The sequence below is a fragment of the Acomys minous genome, assembly GCF_964271855.1.
Source record: "Acomys minous genome assembly, chromosome: 3".
NCBI classification, from domain to species: Eukaryota; Metazoa; Chordata; class Mammalia; order Rodentia; family Muridae; genus Acomys; species Acomys minous.
Window position 1 is genome coordinate 132,704,258 of NC_140485.1, and position 19,008 is coordinate 132,723,265.

General features: G+C 44.0%; 1 protein-coding gene across 18 annotated transcripts in view; it reads right to left on the minus strand.

Moving 5' to 3' along the window:
• SYNE1 (spectrin repeat containing nuclear envelope protein 1) overlaps nt 1–19,008 on the minus strand; it is a 463,289-nt gene that overhangs the window by 182,045 nt on the left and 262,236 nt on the right. For all 18 annotated transcript variants that reach the window (XM_084774487.1, XM_084774489.1, XM_084774503.1 and 15 more), the window contains 8 exons: nt 16,823–16,969; nt 12,678–12,803; nt 11,230–11,406; nt 9,688–9,953; nt 5,698–7,858; nt 1,907–2,244; nt 1,590–1,734; nt 231–449 (listed from right to left, as the gene is read on the minus strand). In XM_084774487.1, coding sequence (XP_084630613.1) covers nt 231–449; nt 1,590–1,734; nt 1,907–2,244; nt 5,698–7,858; nt 9,688–9,953; nt 11,230–11,406; nt 12,678–12,803; nt 16,823–16,969 — 3,579 coding nt within the window. The remainder of the gene's footprint in view (nt 1–230; nt 450–1,589; nt 1,735–1,906; nt 2,245–5,697; nt 7,859–9,687; nt 9,954–11,229; nt 11,407–12,677; nt 12,804–16,822; nt 16,970–19,008) is intronic.

Below are 19,008 nucleotides of genomic sequence, written 5' to 3' on the forward strand. Positions count from 1 at the left end.
CCACCTGCCTGCTGTCTGCCGCCTGCTGCCATGCCTCCCTGCCACTGAGGAAACTAACCCTCTGGAACCGTACACCGAGATAAACTCTTTCTTCCCTAAGTTGCCTTGGTCCTGGTGTTTTATCACAGTAACAGAAAAGTAACTAATAGGATACCAGCTTTTAAAAACACACTCTAATCTTTGAGAAAGCGAACGAAACACAGCTTAGGGCAATGTGTAATGAAAGTTACCTTATCGCTCAAGCCCTTCCACTCATCTACTGCATCCTCCAGTGTCTTCTCCTGGTCCTGGGCCACAGCACGGAGACGCGTCCAGCGCTGCCAGACAGTGGTCATCGACCTGCTTAGGGTCGCTTTGCTTGCATCGTTTCCGGTTTTCTCTAGTTGTGATGCTTTTTCCTCCAGAGCCACAATTTTCTCATGGAAAGAGTCAACTACAGACACTAAAGCCTAGTGCAGGGTTGGGGGTGAGTAGAGGAGTTAGAGAAAGGTTGATTTTTTTTTTTAAAGTTCTATGGACTTGGGTAAAGCCCAAAGACACTTGCAAAAAGGAAATGTTTCTGTATAAATTTAGGCTCCTCAGGCAGTCATGGTGGTGCACGTCTGTAATTCTTGTGGTGGGGAGGCAAAGCAAGAGATTTGGGGGGTGGGGTCAAGGTATCTTTGGCTACATGGAGCGTTCAAGGCCAGCCTGGGCTACCAGGAAACCTGCCCTTAAAAACCCAAAAGTAAATTAATAATTATGAATATATTTTGTTTCCTTTAATAACTCTACTTGTGACTTATCAGAGTTGGGTTTAGATTTATTTTGAAAGGTAAAATTATTTATTTATGAAAGACAAGTTATTTTCTACTTGAGATGAATTTTTTTTTAAATTTCTGAAGATCAACAAAAACGATAGCAAATTGAATTTAGTAATTTAGAATGCTATAGTCTTCCTTACATTGCTAAGCTAGTTGAGGGGCACTCAGGTATCACTTTCTGGATTTTGTTTGAGTTAATCCAATTAAGCAAGAGACAGTACTCAGTGTCATGTTAAAGGGTTTAGTTATTTATTCATTCTGGGGGCTATGGGCAGGGGTTAAAGGTGACTTTTCATGAGTCAGTTCTCTTTCCACCTGTCTTGCAGAGGATGCCCCCTCTTGTTTTCTGTTGATGTACTGATTCCTGGAGCTTCTGGGAGCTTCTCCCATTGACGCCTCCCCTCTTGCTGTGGAGGTGCTAGGATCACTAACCTGTGCCTGAGCACCTAACTTTTTATGTGGGTTCAGGGATCCTACTCAGACTGTCAGGCTGATGTAGCGAGCACTTACACCCACTGAGCCATCTCCCCAGCCCTTTGCTGCTATTTTTAAGCACCTTATATTACTAGAAACAGACGGTTTGGATTTCTCTTTTGAGTCTTAACTATGCGTTTCTTGTGAGCATCCCCAACTATGAGATGTGGTTTTATTGTGTCTTTATCATGCCGAAGGAAGCGAGATGGAAATAAAGACTTAATGATGTGATTCTGAAAACACCATAGCACAACAAAGACTTGTGTTGCGGTTCACACGGAGAAGCGTGAAAATAACAACGACAGGACTGACCTTGTGTTTTGACAAGTTTTCTTTGGCTTCCCGGCTGGAAGAAGTCTTCAACACTGAAAACTCAGACAGCTTCTTCTCCGCATCATTCATCAACTCGATCACCTCTTCCCTTGCTTTCTGATACTCTCGCCACTGCACGGCACATCTTGAAAGAGTCCGACAGAGAGAGTAAGCCACACAGACCCAGTTATTTCTACATAGAGCCCCACTGTCCACATGTCTGATGATAAGAGAGAAAAGTGAATTTATGCACTAATGTGTGTTACTACACACATTATATAGCATGTTGATGTTTAGCAGGAAGCTGCTCTAAATACCTCTGCAGGAGGTCCCGCTGGGCGTGGGAGTCCTCAATGACCCTCTGACTTCTCTTTTCCAGGGAAGCCATCTTCTGTGCTAGCTCTTCCTTTCCGGTTAGCTTGATGAGTGGGTCCAGCTTGGTCACAAGATCTCGGAGCTCCTCCACGTTGCTGTGCAACTGACCCTCTGTTTTGAAAAATTCCACGTGACTTTTGAGGTTTTCTTCTGCACTCTCAACATCTAGGCCATTGCCTGCCAGCTGCAACATTTCTTGGGCATCCTCAAGCCAATCATTAGCTGCTTGGAACACTTGATAGTACCTTTGACACTGACTGTATACTTCTGTCAAGGTCGCCTGAAAGACATTCATCATAATAGAATCAACTTCCATTTTCAGTAGGTTTGTAAGATGTCATTTTATTTGTCCATCTCTTTTCTAGTTCTCAGCTCTATAAATGCCATGAGAAGTTCACACATAAGTTGGGAGGAATTATTTTCATGATGAATGCATTTGAATCCTCTATTTCTCCTTTTGCTAATCTTACTAGAGTTCTATTGGTGCGGATAAAATACATCATGAATACATAAGGAGAGAAATGAATGACAAATTTATGCTAGCATCTTGACTGGTTCTGAAACTGCATCTCTTTTTTCTTTTAAAGACAAAATGCGAAGCTTAGTAGCATGTTCCCGACTGCATGTTTTGCAAAGTAGTTATGCCTCAGTGGGCTTAAAGAATGACAACACTCAACCTCCGCCAGCTTACGAATGGATTGCCCTTGAGTCTTCATCAGAGAGAGATTGAAATAGGAGACGTAGAAATCCACAAGGCCTGCTGCCTCAGACCCAGAAGGAACAGAAATACTCTAACCAGATAAGAATGAACAGACAAGCAGAGCCAAAGGGACAGTGAACCGGTGGTCAGGGCCATGGGCCAACAAGGAAGCCATGGCAGTGTGAGGATGGGCCTTAAACTGCTTCCAGAAACATTGTGACCTAACAGCCAGTGGGGTTGAGACAAGCAAGACACAGAGGCAAAGCAGAGACAGCCTAACACAGAGACTTAAGACTGTGCTCAAAAAGCATCACCAACTCAAAGCAAATAACCAATGGCATAGATCACTGGTTCTTAACCTGTGGGTCACGACAGGTTTCCATGGGGATCAGATATCAGATATCCTGCATATCAGTTACTTACAATTCGATTCATAATGATAGCAAAAATTAGAGTTAAAAAGTAGCAGTGATTTTATGGTCAGGGTCACCACAACATGAGGAACAGCCTTAAATGGTCACAGCAGTAGGAAGGTTAAGAACCACTGCGATAGAAGATTTTTAAAAAGAAAATCCATCTCTGTATCTACAGCAGTTAGGAATACCATTTTTAATTTAGCGATAGCTTTGAGTTAGCATGAAGAAGGCCTTTGCTAAGCATACTTTGAAAAGCCAGCATCTTATGTTTATCACTGTCTTTAACAATAAAAGTTTTGCTATTTAAAGTGCTAGAACTAACCAGTATAGGAAATAAAGGTAAATGATAGGAAACTTCTGCATGTTTGGTGCCCAAAGAGGCCCAGGGAGGCATCAGATCACCTTGAAGTAGAGTTACTGATGATTCTGAGCCAGCTCAAGGTTGCCAAGTTGAGGTCTTCCGTGAGAACAGCAACTACTCTTAACCATGAACCACCTCTCCAGGCCAGGATTATTATTATTATTATCTTTTTGTGGCAGGCTTTCATAGAGCCTAGGGTGGCTTCAAACTCCCTATGTGGACTTGAATTTGTGATTCTCCTGCCTCTGCTTCTCAAGTTCTGGGGTACACTGCCACATACTATCACGCTCCATTCAATCAACGCTGGCAGTTAAACTCAGCGCCATGTGCATGATGGACAAGCAACTGAATTTCACCAGCAGAGCTACATTCCTAGCCTCACGGCCAGGGCATCAAAGGAAACAGCTCTATGGTAGCCGGAAGCCACTGTATCTTTTCTCTTGTACTGAATGAGGGGCGTGTGCAAGGCCTTGAGCAAGCCCCAGTAGGAGGGCAATCTGGGAAGCTCCCCACACATTCCCATTGCTGTTTGTAGCTCCCAGATCTTGGGCGCAACAGATAGAGACCCCTTGCTTCTGCTGTGTTCCATTTGACACCAAGGAAAGGAAGCAACCCTACCTGAAGAAGGGGAGAAGAAACAGGGCAACGGATGGGACAGCCTACATAAGGACGCGCCTTGACACCAGAGTTGATCTGTGCCATTCCTCTGGCTTCACTCCCTTTGGAGCCTCTTCATCCAGTGTTATTTTCAAAGTGCCAGCTTTTGTGTAGTGTAAGAGGGGTGCTAAGTATCCACTGGTCATATGCTTTGTTACTATATCCACATGCCTCTTTGTAGGACCTAGTCCCAGGACCTCTGTTGATTTAAGATGCTCAAGGAGCTTGTGTTAGAAAGAACACTGTACTATGTGCATCATAACCTACCTGTCCTGCCATACCTGAAGTCATCTTTGTAGCCCCCTAGCCCCTAACGTAATGCTGTTAAACTCTACCATTAAGGGAGTAGTGCGAAAGGGTAAAGGTCAGCACATGCTTTGAATTTCTGAAAAACACGCCAATCACATTAGCTTGGAGGCTCCTCCAGAAACTGCAAACAGGTCTATTGTATAGCCAGTCTTAGCATTCCTGGGTGTTTTCCTGTGGGGTTCTATGGCAGCACGCCACAGGGACACTTGGACATCTACATTTACTGCAATGCTATTAATAATACTTAAGTTATGGAATTGACTCAGTGTCCACCAGCAGGAATGGATGAAGGAAATATGCAATGCACACATGATGGAGTATTATTCAGCCGTAAAGAATAGCAAGATGAAGTCATTTGTGGGAGAATGAATACAACTGGAGAGTCTCATACTGTACATATGGACCCTAGGTCTTATGTAGGTGCGAACATACATACACATGCATGTATATAACATGAAAATGAGAACTGATTAGGGAAAAGTATGAGACTAATGGCTTAAGGGGGCCATTATGAAATGGCCTTATGAAACATGCCTTTATGAAACACAGGACCATGTATAGTGAATATATACTAATAAAAATAAGTAAGTTGGGCTGGAGGGATGGCTCAGCAGTTAAGAACACTGTCTACTCTTCCAGAGGTCCTAAGTTCAATTCCTGGTAACCACCTGGTGGCTCACAACCATCTGTGTAATGTGATCTAGTGCCCTGTTCTGGCCTGCAGGTCTACATAGAGCACTCATATACATAAAATAAATAAATAAATAAATAAATAAATACTTTTAAAAAAGAAGTCAATTGCAAAAATAAAAAAAATGTGTTGCAAGCTACATTATCAAAATCATTTATTATCTCCTAAAGGTGAGAAAAAATAGTATACACCACCAATCTGCACAAAATATAATCAATAGAGGACACATGACAATGCCCCCACATCTAAACAGTAAAATGGTCTTTAAAATCATCAATGGGGATGATTTGATGAACCATCAAAAAAGCAGTGTTCAAGGGTTTTTCATTTGTGTGTGTGTGTATGGGGGGGTGGGGTTCTCCTGTAGCCCAGGATAGTCTTACAGTGGTTTGTGGCTAAGGATGACCTTGAACTCCTAACCTCCCTGATTCCACATCCCAAATGCTGGATTTATATGCATGACCCACACACCCTAACCCTGAGTGAAATAAAGTGCTGGAGCTTTAAACAAAGAACCAACCCAAAGGAGATTCTCCCCTCCCCTCAAGTGTTTACAGATAAGGAACCCAGAAAGGAGAGGCAGAGCGCCCCCTACAGACCTGCCGCGTGCGCAGGGCTTCCTGCAAGTCTCCATCCAGCTCCTTGAGCTCAGCCAGAGTGTGCTCCAGGTCTGCAGAAATCAGCTCCTTTGCCTTGGTGAACTTCTCCTGCTCCTTGTGACTCAGGGCGCTCATGATCCTCAGGCTGGACAGGACCTCCTCCTGGTGGATCTGGGTCTTTCTGATCTCCTCCTGGATGTCCTGGAGGCTGAGGTCGAGGCACACTGGCCCGCTGAGCTCCGCCTTCACCCTCCGAAGCCAGTCCAGGGACCGGCTCATCTCCGACTGAAAGTCTATGCTCTGTACCATTCTGCTCTCACACTCTGTCACCATCTCCGCGACGCCAGCTGTCAACTGTTTCAGCTCCTCCTGCCACGCCTGAACCTGACCCTTGGCTTTCTCATAAGCCGAGGGGTCGAGCTGTGGACTAAGATCTTCCAGGTGCACGGCCACTCGTTTGAGCAGAATCCCCGAGTCCTGCAGGCTGCCAGCCAGGGAGTGGAACGTTTTGAGCTTCTCCTCCGCAGGCAGCGTTTCCTCGTTCACTTTGGTCTGCTCTGTTTTCACAACTTCCAGTTGACTCTCCAGCTGCCGGCACATCCTCGTATGCTCTTTGTAAGCGCTGGTGGTGTCTTCTAACGAACTGACCCTTTGCTCCACTTGGCGCTTCAGCCTGTGATACAGGGTGGCCAGCTGTAGCATCTTCTCTGGCTGCCAAGGCTGACCTGTGCTGCGAAAACTTTCCTTTTTCTGGTTCAGTTCGTTCACGGCTTCCCCAAGGGCCACCACCTCACCTAGGAGGGCTCTGCAGCTCTCCTGAAGAGCCACACTCTCCTCGACGATCAGCTCTGAGGGCATTTTCCTCATCTTTAGGAACTGGTCTTCCAGGTCACCCAGAGCCTGGGTTGTCAACTCGATCAAAGAAGCATACTCCTTTCGGGCCAGAATTGCTTCCTGGACTTTATAGAACTTGTCCTTAGCCAAGGCAACAATGACGTTGAATTGCTGGGGCAGAGCATTCAGTTTTTCGCTGAGGTAGGAATGATCGACTTCGTTTAGCGATGGCAGCATGGCCTGCCCAGTCCTCTGCAGTGTGAGCAGAAGGGTCTCATACTCTGGGGACTGTCCCAGAATGCTTTGGTATTTGTCTAATTGTGCTTGGAGCTCAACCCTCTCATTCATGAGATTGATTTCAGGAAATGTGACAATGTCTGCTTGTTTAAGCCAATGGCAGGCTTTGTCGAAATCTTCCTTAAAATGCTTTCTAGAAACCAGACTTTTCTCTAGCTCTTGCAAGCGGTGGCTACATTTCTGCAAGACGGTGTCGTAGACCCCCTGTAAGCCCTGAAGCTTTCCCAGAACCTCAGCTCTTTCTTGTTCCGTGATTCCTTTCATCAATTCGCGACCCTGCGTCCAAAGCCCAGTGACCTCACTTTGGTAAGTCTTAAGGCTGGCCTGCGTGGTCTTGCATGTTTTGACCTGCTTGCTCACGTCATCCGGAAGCAGGCAGATGTAGTCCCGGAACATGATCTTTCGCTCGTGTTGCTGGATTTGGCTGGTGGCCTGAAAGACCGCCATGAGAAACTGGGTTTTCTCAGACAAAGCCTTGTTCAGGTACCTTCTCCGCTGGCCCACTAAGTCGCTGAGACAATTCACATGCTTCTGAGCGTCTGACAGCGCCTTCTGGATCACTTTCCGTTCGTTGAGGCCAAGGTCGGCCATCACACGATCTGCATCTTTCGTCGCTGACTTCAGGAGCAGCTGTTTGGCCTCCAACTCGCTGCAAATGGCCAGGTGGTCCGTGAGGAGGTTCTGAGCCATGTCAGGAGGTGGGCTCTGCTTTAAGGCCTCCACAAGGTTGGGTTGCTGCTCTTCTGCCCACTCCATCAGCTCCTGGAACCGGGCTTGGACCACACTTAGTTCCTCCAAGTTGGTGACCGACACCTGGATTTTCCTTTTGACAAGGTCCTCGAGCTGAAACCAGCGTTGCTCAAAGTGACTGGTCTGTTCCCTCACCAGCTCTTTGTCATCCAGGCTCAGGTGCTCTATCAGTTTCTGTTTGTGGTCTTTCAAGTCTCCGATGGCACACTTCTTCTCCTGCAAGGCCAAGGCTAACTTCTTCAGAGCCTCCAAGTGGACAGCTGTGCTTTCTGCATTGGCCCTATAACACATAGACAACACAGGGGCAAGTCAGTTGGGCGTTTTCACTGAGGGGACATTCAGAGCTCAGATTCACCTTGGTTACCTCAATCTGGGGTTGGCTGAGAAAGCTGTTAGCATTAGGAATTCAAGTCTCGTTTAGCCCTTGAGTCTGATCAAGGTGCCTACTGCTGCTCAGTTCTCTTTCTACTAAGCAATGCTTGCCCCTCCAGTCACGGCTCCATGCGCCCTTAGCTTTCTCTGGGTCTTTATGACCTGCCTGGCAACATGATATGTGTGGTGTTACATACGGAGAAGCACAGATGTACTGCCTCATAAAAACGGTGTTTCATGCAATCAATAATAATCAATTTATAGTCATTCTTACTGGATCAAGGGACAATAAACAGTAATGTGCTCAATGTCACAATCTAGAAGGTCTAACTGATGGCTTAGGGGCTGTTTATATGTGCCTGGTTAAATCTCTGTGTGTAGCTATGAGGACATTTTAAAAATATATATGTAATTTAAATCACTACCTTTTTTTTTTTATTACAAAGCCCAGATAGATATCATGATCTGTCTTGAATGTACAGGTGATCAGTTCTGAAGTATAAGAAATCAGGCTGGTTGGCAGTGCGATTGAGTTTGGTCTTGGATAAATTAGGTCTAAGGTACATATAGGATTAATGTAAGCTAGATATATGAGGAGGTAGAGCTGATATTGACAGAATTTATTTAAAAAGCTCAGTAAAATGCTGAACATTAAGAAACAGTAAAAAAAAAAACCAAAAAAAAAAAAAAAACACACCACCACCAACAAAAAAACCAGCAGGGCATTGGTGGCACACGCCTTTAATCTCAGCACTCAGGAGGCAGAGGCAGGTGGATCGCTGTGAGTTCAAGGCCAGCTTGGTCTACAAAGTGAGTCTAGGACAGCCAAGGCTACACAGAGAAACCCTGTCTTGAAAATCAAAAAAAAAAAAAAAAAAAAAAAAAAAGAGTATGAGAAAATTGCATGGCAAAATAAACAAACAGTAAAATACCACCATGGTTTATCTACTTCTGCAGTAATTTTGGCAGTTTGTATTGCAAAAACCTAATATGTTATGTGGAAAAGTTCATTTTTAAGTAATTGTAGTATCCAAAAGCTTGGGTGTGTTTTCATATAATATACTAGTGTGTATGGAAGAAAGGTACTTACTTTTCAAAGAATAAAAGCTACGTGGAACTCAAGGAGCAAACCTCTCAAAGGGCATAATTTAACTGAATCTCAAATTTATTTTTTACAATATGGCTATTCTGGCTTGCCACTAAAACATTCCCCCATTGGCTCACGTGTTTGAACACTTAACGCTCAGTGTGGAGACTTGTGGAACCTTTAAGAAGTGGGGCTTTGCCAGAGGAAGTAGTCACCAGAAGGAATAACCCAGCTTGCCTTCTTGTCTGCTCTCTGCTTCCTGTTCCCAGAAGTGATGGACATCCCTACCATTCCCTCTCCAGGTGACTCTATCCCCTCACACTTGGAGCCTAAACAATACTTGGTCAGAGCAACAGGAAAAAAAAAAGTATCTTCTACAGTGACCAAACTTGACTAAAGTACATAGATCCTTTGGAAGATGGGGCTCAAGGTGGCCGTGGATGGCAACCAGTGATGGACAGTTAGGCAAGAGGGGACATTCAGTGTTGCTATTTTTGGAACAGTGTTGGAGACCACAGACAAACATGTCTCTTTTGCCTACTGGTAAGCCGTGTTAAATTAGCCCAGGAAGCCTCCAGTCTGCACAGCACGGCACTAGTGACAGTGCGTCAGTTTCTGACTGAGCATCGTGATGGACCGACCCCTGCTACCTGGCCAGGTTATCCCACTCTGTAGTAAACTTTTCGAGAAAGGCTTCGACAATATTCATGTGGCTGTGGTAGCTGCTCGTTCTCTGAAGGTCCTGTTCTCTCTGTGCACAGAGCTTGTCGGACTGGAGGCAAAGGTCTTGCCACTGGTCGTTCAGGTGGCTTATCTCCTTGTGTTCGGGAGACTCCTGGCTCTCTGTTAACGCGTTCACCTTTTCCACAATGGTGCTCACAGAGGCCTGCTTGCCCTGCAGCTGCTTGACGAAATCCTGAAGATAACAACGCAAAACAGGAAATAAGCTATAGGCCCTCCTGAACGAACAGATGGAAACACAGATATAATACCTTTAAATATAGTAAAAAAATAAAATAAAATATTAAAAAAACCAGTTCTTTCTTGTGAACATAAATTCCCAACTGTAGAAGAAGCAGAGTAACTTCAATGTTTTCTTGTTTTGTGTTATTTTGAGAAGTACAAACAAAATCTGGAAGTGGGTTTCCTTGAAGTAAGGTCTCAGTTTTCTCAAAACTGTATTAAAAAAAAACTTTAAATAAAAGATTAAAAAGTTAATGCTTTTATGGAAAAATATAAATTTAACTCAGGTTCACCCTATTCTTTTTTTAATTCTGTAGTTACAAATAATATTCCAGTAGAAAATATAAATAACTCATTACCAAAGAAAACAGTCTTTTTTTTTTTTTTACCTTTCCTTTCTTTTTTTTTCTTAAAAGAAAACAGTCTTAAAACTTGCTTAAAATATGACCCTCTTTCCAATCAAGTTAATACACCTATAATTCAAATATATATTATATAGATTATAAATCATATTTCTGCTTTATTTAAATTAATTGCATATTAAGGATGCATTTAACAAGTGGGCTTATGTTACAATAGCAGTAGCTATATGCCACTAAAGAAATCTGAACAATAAAACCCTATGCTGTTTAAATAGCATTCCCCCAGTTTTGTGGGCTAAGAGTCAGCTGTTTTGCTTGAAAACAGTGAATGTTTCTTATGAAAATGGCCATACAGAACTCTGAGAATATACATGAAATGTTATATTTTTACTTACTGAGACAGGGCCTTGCCACCTTGCTTGGGCAAGGCTTGACCTCCAGGGCTCAAGCCACTTTCCCTCCCTTGCCTCCAAACACGGAGGACTACAACTCTGCATCAGTGTGCTCAGTCTATACTTGTCTGCAGCTCATATGCCCTTTTTAATAAAAGACGTATTTTATATATCACACACACAGTGCTCTGCCTGCATGTATGCTTGCTTGCCAGAAGAGGGCACCGGATCTCATTACAGCCTATTTGAGCCATCATGTGGTTGCTAGGAACTGAACTCTGGACCTCTGGGAGAGCAGCCACTGCTCTTAACTGCTGAGCCATCTCTCCAGCTCCTTCAGTGGCTGTGCCAGTGTCTAAGGACTCACACACAGCTGGACATACAGAAGTGAATATGCTGCGTACATTGCATCTCCTGTTCTGGCTTGGCCTCCCCCCATCCCTCCCCCCCCCTCATGGAGGCGCCTCCTTCCCACCTTCACTTGGGAGACCGTGTTCTGAGCAATGTTTAGCTCCAGCTCCGAGTGCCTCCTCTTCATGTTCTGCAGCTGTTGGTCGGCGTCCTGCAGGTAGATCCAGAGCTCCGCCTTCAGGTGCTTGACCTCCTCCCAGCCCTGAGTTAAGTTCTGTGCTTGGACCAGCCTCTGTTCGACCTGGAGAAAGCACAGCTGACCGTTACCAGTTCCCCGTGGCCCCACTTCGCTGTCCAGTGACTCTGTGGGTTCTCAGTGGGTCCGTGGGGAGAACCCGGCACCACTCACACTCAGCTGGATCCGAAAAGCACTTGTTTGTGTGTGCGTTTGTTTGTTTGTTTTTTAAGATTTCTTTTAGCCTTAAGAGTTTCTAAAGAATTAAAACATCTGAGAGTTCTCCCATGTGATTTTAATCAGTGCTGCATAAGATCCAAGAAATTTCAGCAATGTGTGAAATCAAAGGCTTTTCACGCCAGGCCATGCAGTAGATACAACTGTATGACTGGCAAATTGGGGTTTGAGGAACTAAGAAAGGCTTACGCCTACTTTACATTTGTCTTTTCATCTTATAAAACTCGAGGATTTGATGTTGTTATTTGTTTTGGGATTTTTTTGTTTGTTTGTTTGAAACAGGGAATTATACAGCCTAGGGTGGCCTGGAAGTTCTGACAACCTTCCCTCTTCAACCTCGCCCACCCACAGCCCAGTGGTGGGACCTCAAATTCTCCACACTGCCACACACTGCCCTACTAATGTTTTAGATTGTCTTTAGATCTGCTCTTCTGGCTTTTGGAAGTGTAAAGTTAAAGTTTTACAACTATTGATGATACTTGAATATATCGCCTCTTGGAAGGACTTAAGCACTAGCCCAGTGGAAGGACGGATATAAAGGAGTTAGGGGAAGGGTCTCTTGAGATTGAGTATTAGTTAAGGAAAAGGATGGAAAGGGAGAAAAGAACAGAAAAAAAAAGTGCAAGGGAATTCAAAAACAGAGAGAAAGAAACTGGTAATTAAAGCGGAGGAAGGTACAGGTGGTAGGGACTGAACTCCACACTTCAGCTGTGACTCCCCTACATTAGTATCTGTGTTCTATGATGGCTAAAATTCATATATTGAAGCCAAGCATGGTGGTGCACACCTTTAATCCCAGCACTGAGGAGGCAGAGGCAGGAGGATCTCTGTGAGTTCAAAGCCAGCTTGGTCTACAAAGTGAGTTCCAGGACAGCAGGAGCTAAACAGAGACACCCTGTCTCAAAAAACAAACAAACAAAAATTCATATATTGATTCATTATTATGGATCTTAGAGGATTATAACAAGAATATCCTAAGAAATGTATTTTTTAAACCTTATAACCTCCAAAGAAGAGAATATAACAGACAAAACAATATGCTGCGATCAAGGGCGGTTTTTTGTTTGTTGGTTGGTTGGTTTTGTTTTTCTTTTTTTTACCAGCTGTTCTGTTTGCTGAATGCCTTTGGCTGTGGTTTTCACTGAGGAGTTGGACAAGTCACACATGGAGCAGAGGAGATCCAAGTACGTCCTTGCCTGCTCTTGCAAGGCTCTGAAGTGTTTGACCTGAAAAGAAGAAGAAGAAAGAAAAAGTATTGTTGGAGGGAAGTAGGGGTGCACTGTTTAGGCAGCGAGCTGTGTGGTTGGTAGCCTTTTATTGAGATTTCAGAAATCATCCTGTTATGTCAGTGTTTTCAACACTGTCCTGAAATATATTTGTGACTCATGGGGGAGAATTCCAAACACACTGGTGGGTATGTTTGCCAGCCATCTGCTTCATATTATAATTAAAGCTGTCTGCGTGGTCCGGGAAGGGAGAAAAACCCAAGCCTTGTCTCGAGGCCTTCCGGGTTTTCTACCAGCATCCTTGTTTGTTTTTTACTTCAGGAACAGAAATCACAGCACACTCATCTCTGCGTATTCCCATGCTTGTGTATAGTGTGGAGACAAGGCCACAGTCCGGGGTGGGGTGGGGAAGCTGGGGTTTCTTTCTCTGCGAGAAGTCATCACCCATTCTGCCCTATATCAAAGCCCGAGAGGGGCTTATGTGATAGATATTTGTTTTCCTTCTTCATAGAAACAGAGAAGCATGGTCTCTTTACAGATGTTTAGCAGTGAGTATATGTTTCAGATACTAGGTGTAAAGTGGTCCACACAAGACTGCTCAGATGGTTAGATCTGGACAGATTCAGGAAGTGAGCCATAAAACAGGATAGGGGGGCTGGAGACATGGCTCAGAGGTTAAGAGCACTATCTGCTCTTTCAGAGGTCCCGAGTTTGATTCCTAGCAACTGCATGGTGCCTCACAACCATCTATAATGAGATCTGGTGCTTTCTTCTGGCCTGCAGGCATACATGCAGGCAGAGCACTGTATACATAATTAAAAAAAAAAAGGATAGGGACAATGTAAGGTGCATCATGGCTGCAAAGGCTGGCACAGAGGAACAGAGTAGAGGTCAAGGGAGTAATCAAGATTTCAGTTGAAACTCAACTAATCCCAGCACTAGAAAGATAGAGGCAGGCAGATCCCTGTGAGTTTGAGGCTGGCCTGATCTACAGAGTGAGTTCCAGGATAGCCAAGGCTACGCAGAGAAACCCTGTGTTGAAAAACTCAAATTAAATTAAATTTAAAGTAAAAAGATACAGCTGGGTGCAGTGGTGCACACCTGTAGCACTTGGGGAGGCAGAGGCAGAGGCAGAGGCAGAGGCAGAGGCAGGTGGATCTCCGTGAGTTCAAGGCCAAGGCCAGCCTGGTCTACAAAGCAAGTCCAGGACAGCCAAGGCTACACAGAGAAACCTTGTCTCAAAAAAAAAAAACATAATAAAAAAACAACAAAAATATTTAAAATACATGTAATTTAAAGGATAACAATTTATTTTGTGACTAATAAATTACCTTAATTCTAACCTATAGAAACAGTTTCAAATGATTACTTCTGGAATTAACTTCACAGGTAAATATGGCATACTTTTTCTCATCTCCCCAATTCCTATTCCATGTCTTATAAAAACATGTGATTCTGAACATAATCAGATTATTGCAGCAGTTTCTTGTAGTCACCTGTAATATTGCTGGTACGTGTATTTATGGGGTGCTTACTACAAGAGAGAGTCAAAATGGGGGAGCCAAAATGAAACTTGGGGCCACTGTGCAGATGCTGGTCAAAGCTTGACTCTGAATCTGCCTCTCGTGGCGTCCTCAGTGGTGGGGTGTTCCAGCCATCTGTCCATACTAGTCCTCTGTGAGGGGCCTGTACAGTCTGGCAGGAAGACAGCATCTAGCAAGGAAAACACTAACTAGTGGGAACAAAGCAAAGAAAGGAAATTTGACAAAACAAAATTCCTCTGCCTTCAGTGTCTGAGATCCAGATGGGCCACAGCCTCTAACTTCTTTCTGTGGCTACTTTCAAGTGGGAGGCAGGCATATGGAAAGGCTGTGGGGTGGGCAGTGGGGCTCAGAGCTCCACACTCAGGGACTTGAGAAAGATCAGGGTCTTATCCTGGTTCGTGTTGTGAGTCCTGCCCTGTTCTGGCAGAAGGCCACTGTGAGAAACACTTTGCTTAGCATCGCTTCCCTTTGCGTGGCAACAAAGGAGAGAAATTAAGTTCTGTTTTGGAACGTTTTAATTAGAATACATCACTAATAAAGGCCACCCGGAAAAGGGGTGACTCAAGGAAGCTCATAGTGCAGAGAAAATGTAGTCAATGGACATGATGGAGATTTATTTTCTGCCATAAACCAGAATGGTGGAGCTGAAGGCCTCCGTGCTAAGCAAAACAAGCCAGACTAAGAGGGACAAGCATTATGCTTTTTCTTGAACGTGGACTCTAGGATATTTAAAAAAAAAACTTGAGAGTAAATCAGGGTTATTAGGGGCATAGATGGAGGCAGGGGTAGAATAAGAGAGGGCAGAGGCAGGGGTAAAGTAAGAGAGGGCAGAAAAAGGGCTGGGCGTGGTGGAACACCATGGAGGCAGAGGCAGGCAAATCTCTTTGAGTTCGAGGCCAGCCTGATCTACTAAGTGAGTCCAGGACAGCCAAGGCTACACACACAGAGAAATCCTGCCTCTAAAAATCAAATAAATAAATGAATGAATAAATAAATAAATAAATAAAAAGAGAGGGCAGAAAAGATGTGACCAGAGATATGCAAGAATGCCACAGGGAAACCCGTTGTTTCATATAATTTAGTACATAATAAATTGTGTAAAATTGAAAAGTCAGAATCCAAATGGCCTTTAACTGTTTCTTGGCTTAAAAAAATAGCACATTCATTTTTTTCTGATATGGCAGTGCCTTCCAAAGTATAATGTGCGTCCTGGTGTGAATGTCTTTATGACTTACATAACGCACATCACTGAAGCCAGTGCATGCTGGGGTAAATGAGCACGTTCTCCATGAGGATGAGATGCACAGGGTGCTACATCGACCTCCGAGGTAAGAAAATGGAGATGTTTACTTGATACCATTAGTTCATCTGGCAGTAATAACATCCCCGGGTGAATTCGTCTCTAATACTTTCCCACAAGATTCTGACTACGTAGTAATCTGCTAGGCACAAAGGTTTTAAAAATACTTCACATCCCACTGAGGTTTCTGTAGAATGATTATAAGCCTACAGATATTATACTACTATGCAATAGGTTCCTTTCCTGTGACACAATTAACATTCTTTTCTGCCACTCAGCAATCACTTCCTAAGCACCTCATTTGTGGGTGGAAAAAGGCAACAGTGGGGGAGTCAGTACGGCTTTTCTGTTTACAACTGGCATTGCTTTGTGAGACGACATTTGAACTTCAGCATAGGCCAAGGTGTGTGTACAGTTGGCCCTCTAGCCAGAGAGTCTGTACGCACAGGCTCAGTCCACTAAAAGCATTGAAGAAGACCAAAATTGTGTCTGTCATTAATATGCACAGACGTATTTCCTCGTCACAGTTGCCTACAAAACGTCATATAGCAGCTATTTTTTGCAGGATTATATTGCATTAAGTATTCAGAATAATCTAAAGAAGGTCTAAGGAACCCGTGTGGACAGAGATAAGATCATTGCTAATATCACACACAGCATTTCCAATGGGGGACTGAACGCCTGCACACTGTAGTATCCACAGGGTCACGGAAACTGACTCCTCACGGATGTTGAGTAACAGCTGCTTTTGCAAGCATCATTTCATACAAGAGAGAACTCAGGCTCAGAAAAACTAAGTGATGGAGCCAATAGACACCCACTGATAAGGTCTTAGGGTTGGCCTTTAGTGACAGAACCACTGTCTTTTTTTTTTTTGGTTTTCAAGATAGGGTTTCTCTGTGTAGCCTTGATTGTCCTGGAGTCTCTTTGTAGACCAGGCTGGCCTCGAACTCACAGTGATCCTCCTGCCTCTGCGTCCCAAGTGCTGGGATTAAAGGCGTGCGCCACCACCATCCGGCTCCCACATTCTTTTTATTCCAGTCCACACACGCATGTTCCCTCCATCTCCGTGGTCAGAACATAGACTATTTAATCCTTTGCTATTCCCAGAAGCCAGCACAGTTTTGAATGAACAAATGACTCATAAGAACGACAAACTTCCAGGACTCCACTACCTGCTTAACGGCTTCCGCCCTGCTGAGCGGCGGCTGTGGGCTGGGCTTCAGGTCTGGCTGGACTGCAGAGATCCACGCCTGGCACTGCTGCAGGGTGTCTTGCCTGCTGACGTGCTTCTGAAGTTCGTACTCCAAACTGCGGTATACCTGAGCCAGAAAGAGCAGTGTCGGGATGTGAGAGATGGCCTCTGTCTCTACAAACCTCACTGTAAACGAATAAGCAGGTTGAGCCAGTCCACTGAAATCCCCAGGACTCCCTAGCATCGTGCACATATCTAACATGGCTGCATGCGTTCCAAAATGATACAAAGTGAAATGGCCACAGCCCAGTTTATAATTCCTCAATACATCCACATATATATCAATATTATAAATAACAGGCCTGGTTCCTATAAGGGGCAAAATGTGTTAGGATCCATGAAGCCACTGAAATAAACTCTCAAGAACATAAGCCAGAGAGTCCGGAAGCTCTTCCTCTGTATTATAAATATCAGAGTTTTTGTTTAAACTAGGAGCTAAAAACAACAACAAATGAATAAAAAAACATTTTTTTGTGTGTGTGTGTCTTTTGAGACAGGGTTCTCTGTGTAGCCTTGGCTGTCCTGGACTCGCTTTGTAGACCAGGCTGGCCTCGAACTCAGAGATCTACCTTAAAAGACAACTAGACTACTTTGTTTCTCAAGCTTTATTAGAAATAAGTGATAGTATATGGAGAAGTGGAGGAGTTTGAGACATGCATTTCACCATGGAAGCTAAAGTCAAGAACCATAGTGCAGAGAGTGGAGAGATGGCTCAGTGCTTGAGAGCACTTGCTCCTGCAGAGGCCCCACATTTGGTTTCCAGGACCACATGGCTGCTCACAGCCATGTGTAAGGCCAGCCCGAGGGGACTGACAGCCTCTTCTCTGTGGGGGCACTGTGCACATACATAGTATAATACATACTGTGGTGGTTGGAATAGGTATGGCCCCATAAATTCCTGTGTTTGCTTGGCCCATGAGGAACAGCACTTTTAGGAGGTGTGGCCTTGTTGGAGTGGGTGTGGCCTAGTTGGAGTGGGTGTGGCCTTGTTGGAGTGGGTGTGGCCTTGTTGGAAGAAGTGTGTCCCTGTGTGGGCGGGCTTTGAGGTATCTTATGCTCAAGATCTTCCCAGTGTGGAACACACTCAGTCCCTTTCTGCTGCCCGAGGATTAAGATGTAGAACTCTTTGCTCCCTCAGCACCACGTCTGCCTGCACACTGCCATGCTATGATGATGATGGACTAAACCTCTGAAACTGTAGCCAGCCCTAATTCTTTTATAAAAATTGCTGTGGGGGCTGAAGAGATGGCTCAGAGATCCATCTGGTTAAGAGCACTGACTGGTTTTCCAACGTTCTAAATTCAATTCTGAGCAACCACATGGTGGACCATGACCATCTAAAATGTGATCTGATGCCCTCTTCTGGCCTGCAGGTGTACATGCAGGCAGAGAATGATATACATAATAATAAAAATAATAAATATTTTTTTAATTGCCTTGGTTGTGGTGTCTCTTCACAGCAACAGAAACTCTTGCTAAGATACATACATTCAGGCAAAACACTCATACACATAAAATAAGTCTAAAAATTTTATAAAAAGAATCACAATTGGGACTCATTCATATATTTTTCCCCCCTGATATGGCTACTTAATTAATTCATTTTCAACAACTTGACCAACTTGGCTACCTTGGTCAATAAAATGAGCTCAAGGCTGGCCAGTGTAACTTAGTAATCTTCGTTTTGAAAGAAAAAAAAAGTATGTTTTCAAGGCGAATTTTTCAAGACTAAGGAATCAAGTAATATCTATAATTTATTTAATTTTCTCTCATTACAAATACAGATCACTCTCTCATTTCCAGGGTATCTCATTAGCTCCTCCTGGCCAGCCTAATAATGAAAACACAATAGAATCTCTTAAAAACAGACAGAAACATCGGGCATCATTTAAAAAATTCTACAATAGCTGGGTGTGGTGGCACATACCTTTACTTCCAGCACTCTGGAGGCAAAGGCAGGCGGATCTTTGTGAGTTGGAGGCTAGCCTGGCCTACATAGTGAGTTCTGTGTCAGCCAGCATCATGCAGCAAGACCCTGTCTCAAACAACAAACAATCAAAATAAAACTCCCCCACCAACAACAACAAAATGTCCAAAAGTGAAAAT